The sequence below is a fragment of the Schistocerca americana genome, chromosome X, assembly GCF_021461395.2.
Source record: "Schistocerca americana isolate TAMUIC-IGC-003095 chromosome X, iqSchAmer2.1, whole genome shotgun sequence".
Taxonomy (NCBI): domain Eukaryota; kingdom Metazoa; phylum Arthropoda; class Insecta; order Orthoptera; family Acrididae; genus Schistocerca; species Schistocerca americana.
Genome location: NC_060130.1, coordinates 309,500,436 through 309,512,150, shown reverse-complemented (window position 1 = coordinate 309,512,150; position 11,715 = coordinate 309,500,436). Strand labels below are relative to the sequence as shown.

At 40.5% G+C, this 11,715-nt stretch overlaps 1 protein-coding gene across 1 annotated transcript; it reads right to left on the bottom strand.

The window, feature by feature from the left end:
- Positions 1-908: 908 nt before the first annotated feature.
- On the bottom strand, positions 909-4,229 carry LOC124555980. Its single transcript, XM_047130025.1, has 2 exons — positions 3,975-4,229; positions 909-3,542 (listed from the first exon to the last, which is right to left on the bottom strand). Exons 1-2 carry the CDS (start codon positions 4,125-4,127, stop codon positions 909-911), a joined length of 2,787 nt encoding a protein of 928 aa, XP_046985981.1. The 5' UTR covers positions 4,128-4,229.
- Positions 4,230-11,715: the final 7,486 nt, after the last annotated feature.

Below are 11,715 nucleotides of genomic sequence, written 5' to 3'. Positions count from 1 at the left end.
ATCATCATCACTGACACATGTCACAAAATGAAGCACCATCAACATACACCTTGCTGGAGTCTAATCGTCACCATTCATCTGTACAATTTTCAGTTTCCTATGTAGATACACAATTAGTTCTAAGATACTCAAAAGGCTTAAATTCTTTTCTGATGCTAACAACTACCTACTTGGTATATGATACTGACATCCACATAATCGCCAGTAAAGTTCAAATCAAGCTACCAGTATCTAGTGAGTGAGTCTGAAATTTACCTTGCAGGATATATGACATATTTAGTTCCCCACAGCAGTAATAATTTATCTTGACTAAGCCATATGTGTTAACCTTAAGTGCTGTATATTTCTCTAGGGGCAATTTACCATTCTGCAATTTTAAACTTCTACATTGGTACAACCAAGTAATGAACTTATCCAGGAAATTATACCACATATCCCTTACTTTCTTAGTAGTTTCTGAATTTTTTATTATGGGTTCAGATGCAGGCTAATGACAGGTAGCAATCAATTCATGCTAAGCAATAAAATAAGATGTTAAGGTTGTACCAAAAAGACACTTTTGTTTCTTACAATTTTCAGGAAACTGTAGGGCACTTACATTTGGTTTAACACTTGACAGAGCATAACATCATTCATTTAAAGGGTAAAAGCAGTTTACTTATCTGGAGGTTAGTGACAGGGAGCGAGCAATGTATTTTAAGCAATATTACAAAAATGTTGTAGAATTGTGGCCATTAAGAAGTAGATTTATGATTCTTAGTACTTTGAAGACACTGTACAGCAATTTCATTTGAATTTACACAAAACACATTTCTTCAATGAGTAAAACATTTTGTGTTGGGGACTTCAGGAGTTCAGTAAGAGGTAGCAATAAAATACAGATTAAAGATATTACATTTAAAAAAAGTTTATTTCAAATTGTGACATAGTGTTTGAAGTTTCCTCTTCTTAGAACTTTGGAGGGACTGCACAGCAGTTTCATCATTTTTCTTTTTACAAAAATTATTTAGTACTATATTTACAGTGGTCCATATAATTTTCTTACATATTTCTGATACAGTGTGCTGAGGACAAGAACTTTCACACAACAGTTCAGCAGCCATAATTATTTTCCAAATTAGTTCAGCTGCTACTGCTCTTTGATTCAGCAGCTTCAGGAATGATGATGTTGCCAACAACTTTTGTAGAGTCAAGTAACTGTACATGACTACTGTCACAGGAAATTCACGTGGGAATTTCAAACTTCCTCTGTCCAATTGTCTAATTAAATTAAACTGTTTCTCAGTTGTCATTGACCTATCCAGTATCAAAAAATCTGTGCAGTCACTGCACTGAAGTTTCCTAATCAATGAGTGGCAACAGAAACCAGCAATGTAAGTTAAAATTGGGAGTTCAGATTCAACATTTTTTAAATCATCTTCACTGATATTGACATTAAAGGTATATTCACTGTCATTCACACTGCTCTCTGTACTTTCATCACAACTATGCATCTCTACAATTCTCAGCTTCTCTTGGGGGTGAACATTGAGTTCTAAAACAGTCATGAGTCTTAACTTTTTTTCAGTTTCTAACAACTGCCTAAGTGAGATATGATACTGACATCCTGATAACTGTCTATATAGACCAAACCTTGCTTCCAGAGAATCAGTCTGGAACTTACCTGGCAGAATATATGACATGTTTAGTTCCTTGCAACAGTATTCAGTTACTTGCATTAAGCCATATGTTGTGATTCGAAGTGCTGTGTGTGTTTCCACAGACAATTTACCATTCCCCGACTCTAAACTTCTCCATTTATCTAACCAAGTGAGAAATTTATCAAGATAATTGTAACGAATGTCTCCTGCTTTATTAGTCAGAGGCTTCTGCATTTCTTCCTTATGGTGAAGTCCCTTCAGAGGTGCTTTAACATTGACAATCCCCCACCAAGTCCTAATAAGATTTATAAATTTAGCAGTACCTTCCCAGTTTTCTACATTATGAACTGGCCCCAACTCAGCCATGCTACTTTCTACATAATCACTGAATATTTGAGTCACCAGCTTAACATTTTGCCTTTCTAAAGATGAAGGCCACAAGGCTTTCACAGACAACCCGTAACCATATTTTAACAGTTTTTGGCTTTCTAAATCATGTACTTCACTAACTGCAGCAAAAGATGCATACCTAACAATATCAGAATTATCAAAATCTGGATAACAAAATGTTTGCCTGTGGTTCTTCAGATTTATCCAGTTGTTCCTTATGCACTTAAAAATATGGACAGTGTCAAACAGAAAAAACATTGGTCTTTTAGCATCTGTCGGAGATGGGTATACAAAACTGGCTTGTGGTGGATTTGCAAAGTATGTAACACATTTTCTGTTAATGGCATTATTATCTGTAACAAGTGAAACAACCTGAAAGCCAGCTGCTTCTATACCTACTACTAAAGTTCTTACTACATTAAACAAGCTCTCTGCATTCAGTTTTTTCACAGGCAATACATGTACAACAGTTTTGAAAGGAGAAAGAATACTCTGAATCATGAATACATGTGCACTGGTTGCTATTTCAGCAGTATCCAAAGTCATTCCAGTAATATTCCCCCCTTTATAATCTACATATGGTTTTATGTGGATCTCATCTAGCATAAAGGTAACAAACAGTTCATGTGGTTCCAAACATGGAATTTCATCTTTCAAATGACTTAAAAAATTTGGGTTACTCGGGCTCACGTTTATATTACCACTAAGCTTCCTTAATGTGTTTGGATGTGGTAGAATGACAAAACCAGATGATCGCAAAAACTTGTAAGCATGTGGAGAAATTGTAAACAACACAGAACAAAGAATCAAAACCTCTGGATCAAATTTATGGTGTGCCTTGGATTGAAGACATAATGCACATTGTGACCTCAAGAATGAAACAACCTTCCTCTTACCTTCTTTCACTGGCAATGCTTCAAGAAGGGAGTGAATAACTGACATGTGTAAATCACTTTCCCTGCCACTAATATAGTCTGTACACTGCTTAATCACATTTTCTACTTCAGTTACACTGCAAACTTTCTGTGGAAGTGTGCTGGCAACAATCTCAACACCATTTACATACAATTTAACACTGAGGTTTCTACAAACTGTTAAATATACAATATCATGTGGAGTTTTCTCAAAGTTGAGGTAGAGGAACAATACACAGTCTTCTTTCACAACTTTACTCCACTGTTGATTTAATGTAACATTCTCACTTTTTTTCAAAAATTCACTGTAATCTTGAAAACTGTCATTTTCCCTTTGTGCAGAAGCTGTTTCTATACTTTCTGATATAGCTTTACTTAAGGCATCTGCTTCTAGCCGTTGTCTTCTTTGACTTGGGGGCTCTCGTTGAACATCTTGTCTTGAGCTTAAATAACTGGGACAGTTTGGAAGGAAACATGGCACTGCATCTTCTTTCAGTCTTGGTTTTTCTAGAGGCAATGCCAAAGTTCGCCCTGTTTTCCAGTCAACTGCTGTGCTTTGAAGAATCAGGTCACTCTGACTGAAGTGTTCTTGACAAACCTGGAAAGGAAATGAAAAGAAAATTATTCCATAATAATTTCAAAATTAATTAATTGTACTTAAGATATAAACATTTTGCATTAGTAAAAGTATGCTGCACATCTTTGACACAATGTCAGATAAGTACTTAACACTACCTTAAAATGTTTGTTTGTTAGTAATGCAAAAATGCTACTCATCAAACGAAAAAACTTTAGGGCCAGGGCATTTGATAGCCTAAATCAAATACACTGCATACATTGTTATCTATAGTTTTACGTTAACTTACACACTTTACAGTTAATATATACTGAAACATTCTAAATCGGAACAATAAAAAACGTTTAAACAATACTTTCAATGAAAGTAAACAGTGGAGTCTTTGTAGTTATAATTTATTCTTACGAAATTAGCTTAGGTTTGTTGTTAATAATGTAACTTGTTACTACTTACCACTGAATGTTCAGAGGGAGTAAAGTTCTGCCGTCGAATAGCATGTGTCCACTTCTTCCTCAATTCAGCATCCTTTGGAAATCTGAACACAGATATCTTTTTCCCAGTCCGGTAGTTGCCAGTACAGCCCGGCACACAGCACTTATTCACCATAGTGTAACAAACAAGTAGTTTGCGGTGGTGAAAGAGATGTATCAAAATAACAACAGTTTCAGCAACTCACAGCTCGACACTCGAAAGCAATGCACTCACAGCAATATACTATCGCCGCATCGCGTATCGCCATATTGGGCCGCTTGTCGTGACGTCACGGTGACGTAGGAACCCCTGTTGGTTGGCCTTGTTTTCTCGGAGGTGTCGGTTGGAGCTATCTGCGATACCATGGTTCAGCGGGCCTAAGGGCGTCCATCTGACTTAATAAAGAATTAGTGCAGGCACATGGGTCTCCTGCAATACATGAAATAAAAGTATCAGTGGTGTTATTAGCGACCTGCTGTACTAGGGAAATGTCAACTGTTCAAGCAATAAAAATAGCTCTGAAGCTAGAATAGCATGCATGCATAAATAGCGTCACTTTGTGTGCGCGCAGTACATAACAATACATAAAATGAAAATTATGAACTATAAATCACTAGCGCTAGCATAACGACATAATTAAATACAATGACATATATTGACAGGAAAATAAAAACACAATGACGTATAATAATAACGCTGTAAGTAGTCGGAACGATATTATGAATGGTAGTACAAGAGTTTTGCATCGAAGTTCATGCGGGATATAGGCTGTTGGGTTGACAGGGTGTGGTGTACGTGCTCTGGTATGAGATTGCTCAACATTAACATGTAACACTGGCCATCTGAGGCTGGCTGCTAGGCTGCGTGTGTGTTAGTTTTAAAACTGACGATAACAAATTGAACTGAAAGGACAACTAGGCACAGTTCCCGTAGCACTTATATCACCGGGTAATTAGAGGAAAAGTACGTATCTCACAATGGATCATCAGCCAATATTTTGGGAGCAAGACTGCAACAAGGGAGAGCGATATCTTGGTGTAAATGGGTGGTAAGGTTAAAAGACTGGTACTGTCAGAAGAGGGTACCTACCATTTTGTAGGGACCTCCTCATCGACAGAAGAAGGCAAACAGGATAGAACAATGACCACGGCAGTAGAGTAAAATAAAAGGGGAGGGAAAAAAATAGCTCCGTAGCAATCAAGGAACAATCGCCCACCGATATACGGCAGCCCGGACAATTGGTCATTTGTGCCTCATCAGTAGTGTGAAAAACCCAAGGCATTGCATTGGTTTGCCCATATCTGGCCTTGTCCAAGGAGGATAATGTTAACTGTCCTCATAGTTCGATGTGTAATAGGGTTAGGGCTGTAGATTGTAGTTTGTGCAATGAATCAAAGCAATAATGAAACTTCACTTATAAGATTTGCAGACTAAGGTATGCAGAATAATGTAAATCGTTAAGAACTTTGTGTAATTTATCCAGATAATATGAAATAAAACAAGGAAAAGAAATTAAACAATGAATCACATCTACTTAATACTTATGTTAAGATTTATTGGGATGTTTGAATGAATTTTGTTTGCCGTGTCTTCCGGCGGCATGAAAGAAACCAGCTTGGAACTGTTAGTAAGCACGCAGCACACGCGTAGATGCAGAGTAGCACATCAGTGGTTATGTGAGACGGCGTGTAGCCGTGAGAGACCAGCTGTTACTGTAGCAACAAATGTCATGCACTTAGTGTGTACAAGAAACAACGATGAATTAGAAATTGTTAATCATCTAGAATAAGTGTTAAAAAAACTGTGAGTTATATAAAATGATGTTAAGTGCATTGTAGTCTGTCATACATGGAGGATAGGGCAGTAATTTGCTGTTTGTTTTTGTAACTACTCGGAGGTGGCAGCACACGTGGTGACAGCTGGTCCCGTAAACAAAACGTACGAGGTGTATTTATTTCGAGTCCTGGCTTTTCTGTTCCGATTACTTACAGTTAGCTGCAACAAATACATAACTACGACATATAGTACAATACACTAGACGTTAACGTAACAAGTATTAAGGAAAACTCAAATTAAAAGCACTCCACATGTACTGGTTTGCCAAATAGATGGCAATATATGATATTGAAGAATATTAATCGGAATTAGCAGCCGCGGTACTGCCAACATCAAGTGTAATGGTTGCATTTGAAGCAAGTCAGTTGCATGATGTCTAATGTGTGGCATTGCTTGCAAAACATAAAACATAATCATACATATAAAAATGAGCAAAAATACATGACAAGACTGGAAATTGACAATGCAGAATGGCTGGGAACTCCGTGGTGGCCAGGCATGTCTTGCTTCCAAGTCCCTTGAGTAAATAACTTAAACTATACTGCAATAAAGCATAACATAAAACACTAATTAGGCGTGAATAATCACGCGACCTCAAACCATAAGTGTGTCGATTCTGCAAGGCATATCTTGGACAACCCTGTGGAGGTAATCTCCTCCATTTTTTCTTTCGTCTTTGTTCCACGTGAGGTGGAGGTGACACAGGCGGATCGGGGGCTGCAACCTGTTGTGGTGACACAGCTCTACCGTGGTAAGGTTGCAGGCTGTCAAAGTGCACTATCACCATACAATCGGTTAATTGCAGTTCTGCATTGTCTGGTGAGGTCAACCGTACAATCCGATACAGGCCTTCAAAGTGGGGAGAGAGCTTTTTAGTTCGTCCCTTTTTGATTGCCGGGTTTCATAGTAGCACCGAATCACCTGTTTGATAAGTCGGTAAAACAGCATTTCTGTTCTGCCTGTGCAACTGTTTATTAGTAGCTTTATTCCTCTTGAACTTATACCAGACCGCTTTTAGCCAGCGGGCTAAACCTTTTACTTCCTTTATTTCTACACCCTGAGGTAGTTTGTCTATTTCAAATGGCGAATTCAACGGCCGTCCAAACACAGCTTCGTAAGGGGTATACCACGTGGATTCATGTATACGGGTGTTGTCTGCAGAAGAAATATACGGTACGTATCTGTCCCAATCAGCGTGCGTTTTTGCAACATAATAGGATAACATTTTTCAAATTGTACATTGTACGTGTTCAACGCAACCGTTGGCTTTGGTATGGAAGGGAGTTGTATGCCATTTTTTGATTCTTAGCAATTTACAAACTTGTACAAATAGAGCAGACATGAAATTGGTTCCTTGATCGATTAAAATGGCATCAGGACATCCAAAAGGTATTATCATATGATTTACAAACTCTCTCGCCACAGATTCAGGTGTCATGTTGGCGAGGGGAACCAAAATTAGATAACGTGAAAAGTGATCAATAACAGACAAAATGTATTTGTTACCTTGTTGCGACTGTGGACAAGGACCTAGGATATCTAAAGCAAGAATTTTGAAGGGTGAAGATGCCTGAGAAATTGTTTGCAGCGGCACTCGCGGATGCCTATTTTGTACTCGTTGTGCACATGGCAGGCAAGATCTTACATACCTGTCCACGTCATGTTGTCAGTATTCCCACCAATAAGGTGTCACAATTTGAGTGTTTGTAGCGCGTTTTCTGCTGTGACATTCTTGGATTGTATCATGGCATTGCCGTATTATACGCTGCTGCAAGCATTCCGATATTATCAAATGATTTCCATGGGGAGTTTTTCAATACAAAAGGTCGTCTATTACTTCAAATTCTGGCAAAGGTGGCATATCTTTGACATTGAACATCCACCAGCTGTGCTTCTTTTAACTCTTCAATTGATACCTCATCTGATTGAATGACACACACTTTTCTACTTAAGGCATCAGCATTTTGATGCAACCGACCAGGCTTGTGTCGAACTCCAAAATCATATTCTCACAATTTCATGGCCCAGCGCATAAGTTTGCTGCTAGGGTCCTTAAGGTTCAACAACCACTGCAGAGCAGAGTGATCAGTAAGAACTGTAAATTTGCGACCATAAAGGTAACATCCAAAATAATTAATTCCAAAAAGAAGGGCAAACAATTCCTTTTCTGTAGTACTGTAATTAGTTTCTGCTTTATTCAGTTGAGGAGAGGCATACCCAGTGGGTTTTTCCTCACCATCTTGCACTTGGCTTAGGACACATCCTACAGCAAAATCAGATGTGTCACAAAATAAAATAAAAGGTTCAGCGAAGTCTGGGTAAACAAGTAGAGGTGAACTAGTTAAAATAGTTTTCACTGTTTGAAAGGCAGTTGAACATTCATCCATTCACACAAAAGGAGTATCCTTTTTCAACAATTTAGTAAGAGGTTTGGCAATAGTAGCATATTCTTTAACAAAATGGTGGTTATGATTGGCAAGACCAAGGAAGCATTGTGATTCTTTTAAATTTGTTGGAATAGGAAATGTTTCTACTGCTTCAGTTAATCATGGATCTGGCTTGGTTCCGCTGGAACTGATGACATGACCTAACTACTGTACTTGTGATTGAGCAAAAGAACATTTTTCTAATTCTAAGCTTAAATTAGCATTTTGCAATTGCAACAGTACAGTGCGTAGATGTTCAGCATGTTCAGCAGTCGATTTTGAAAATATAATTATATCATCAAGATACACAAGGCACATTGTACATTTCAACCCACATAATAGCAGATCTGCTAATCGCTGAAAGGTTGGTGGCGCGTTGCGAAGCCCGAAGGGCATCCTTAAGAATTCATATAAGCCACCAGGGACTTCAAAAGCTGTCTTACCTCGATCTTGAGGAGCAATTGGAGTTTGATTATACCCACTGCCCATGTTTAATGTTGTAAAGTACTAGCAATTGCCCAGATGATCGAGTGTGTCTTGGATCCGGGGTAATGGATAATGATCTGGGGAGTAACCTTGTTTACTGCTCGCATGTCTACACAGAGGCGATAGGATTTTTCCCCGTCTATAGATTTCTTTGCAATGACTACAATTGGGCTAGACCACGCACTGGAAGAGGGTTGTATTATTCCTGCCTCTAGTTGGTGTTGTATAGTTTTTTCTACCACTGACTGAAGATGGTAGGGAATTCGGTATCCTTTTTGAGCTATTGGCCTAGCATTTCTGGTTGGAATCTCATGTTGGATTAGGTCTGTTGCTGGTAAATATTTCCTGTCTTCAAACAACCATGAATACTCATTCAATACTTCATATATTAGCTTTTGCTCATGAATTTGTAGGTGACTAAGCTTACCTTTAAACTTATGTGTCAGATGTGACGTGATTACCAAAAGGTGTAGAGAGGCGGCAGAGGTCTTTTTCTTTCTCAGAGAAGGGGTTTTCATTGGCAACTCATCTTCTGTGATAACCCGTAAGCTGGCTAATACTGTACCATGTGGTATTAAAGCTTGCTTGTGACTAAAATTGTCTAAACACACAGGTACACAGTTTCCCTTCTGTACTTGCTGCACTTTGCACAGGCTACGTTTTACGTGGACCTGCATCTGGTCAAGAGTTTCATTCTGGCAGAGTGGATCTACCAAGAAATGAACCTCTTCAGATTCACGTATGCCGACAGGCACCCAAAGGATCTTTCCTGTGCCTTCTGGTATCTCCACTGGATTATTGGCTTTTAGCATCATTACAGGAGACTCCGAAACTTGGGAAACAGATACTTTTTTCCCAGCTTCGCTCACCCGCAACTTGCTGTCACGTCCAAAGCAGTGCACTTTGTCACCAAATTGGACGGTATTTAACCTATAGTCAATAACCCCCTGGAAATGACACAGAAAGTCACTTCCCAGGGTGATGTCATAATCCGTGCACCTGTTCCATATAACCTCCATCGTAAAAGCATGTTCTGTGGAGTCCAACATGAAATCAACGCAACAGCTGCCACCAGGTTTCACTATGCCGGCACCAATACCACTGATATGCTACTGCATCGGTTGCAGTGTTCGTTTATCTCTAGCACGCGTATTGGTTTGCAGCCTCTAAAACCATTGACAACCACGTTTGCCACCTGCGTGATTCCCTTATAAGCTTGTGGGGTCACTATTTTTAATGGGGGCCGGGAGGGGTGGCAATTCCTGCCCTGTGGCCGTTTTCTGAATTCTGTGGTTGGTTTGCATTTCGCTTGGTATTTGCAGGCGGTTGTGGCCTACTATTTGGACAATGCATGCTTTGGTGACCCACGTTCCTGCACTGATGACAATATGGCACATGACATTGCTCTGCCACATGTCCTTGTCTATTACAGCAACCACACTTAATGTCGTTCGAAAAGACACGTCGGGGCTCGCTTTGCTGTGCAGAGATGGCCACAAATCGGCTCGCCTCCTCTCGCAAGAGTGCTAATCGAACGGCTTTGTGTAACGTGCAGGGGGAAGCTACCTTGATTTCGCCCCCTATTTGAGGGTTTATGCCATGAATAAACACCTCTATCGCCGACATTCTGATTCTTACAACAGAACCTCGTTACGAGCAGAATTGGCACTTAGTGCGTATGTGTGGCATGCAACACCTCTAATCCTGTCCACGAATTCTTCTAAATCCTCACCCGTTCTTTGCTTAAGGGTGGAAAGCAAGTCACGATAGTTACTAGTACCACGTTTGTCTTTAAACCTTTCAATCAACCCTGTTGCAAGGGACTGGAAGGTAGGGACATTTTTCAAGCTCTCGACCGACTGTACGTAGTTCTGCGCTTCGCCAGTGAGTTTCATTTTGATCATGTTTAAGAGAAATTCAGCTGGCCAACAGCAAGGCTTTCTGATGTCCTAGATGTTCTGGACAAGCGTATGAATATTCTCGTGCGGCTTTCCAGTGAACGCCGGAATAAACGATACTGCTGGGAAGCTCTGCACCAAAGTAGAGGTGGCTACTGCCATCAGTGATTCTGCACTAGTGAGTGGTGGAGTCACCTGCTTTGGCGGTTCCTCCACTAGCACTTGCTTAGCAACATTAGACTGCAGTGAGTGTGACTGCATTGCGGACCCTCCTCAGTTTGAGTCCGGTGGCGAACTGCATCGTGCTTGTGGCGCACTAGTCAGTGGCCATGCACATTTGGCAATGCAGGCGACCAACTGGCATGTGCATGGCGCTCTGCAGCCTCGCCAAGTTCGATCTAGTTTTCTTTACTTGCTCAGCCTCAGCCCCTATGTCATACTCGTACACAACTGATGAGTTTGTTTTACAACCATAAGGTGGGTTGCATCCCACTCCTGACACGACTTGTTCATCAGGATAGAGGTCAGGAGCAGGGGGCGTTGTGAAAATGAAAAGTAATGAAGTTGGAATGGACCCTGTTTATTCATGTAACAATGGTACATGGGTGCCTACGTAGGGCTGAGTAACCCCAAGAGGGGTTGCTGTCCGTTCATCAGGAGGTTTGAGGAGAGAGGCAGAGGCTAGAGGAGCGACTACTTGGGCCGAGGTCTGAAGCTAAGAGAGCGTGGAGCTGTTTCCAAGCCGCCCTCGCCGCTCCCGGCCACGTCCCCATGTGATCACTGGACAGGGTTGATTCCGCCAACGCGCCTTGCTAGTAGCGTACCCTTGTCAGCGCAACCAACCCGTGGGACTAGAGTCTGACCAAGGAGCACGTGGCAGGAATGTGCCGACCACGGTCTTCCGGCCAGCAGCTTCCACCACAGTGCGCCCAGGCTGGCCTCTCTTGGGGGGCCTCCTCCCTGCACAATCCTCACAATAATAGGTACTGAAACTATATTTTGTTTGACCTATCATTTACAGAAATTACAATTAAATCATAACTCATTCAATTAACTGAGTATATAGAAAAATTTCTT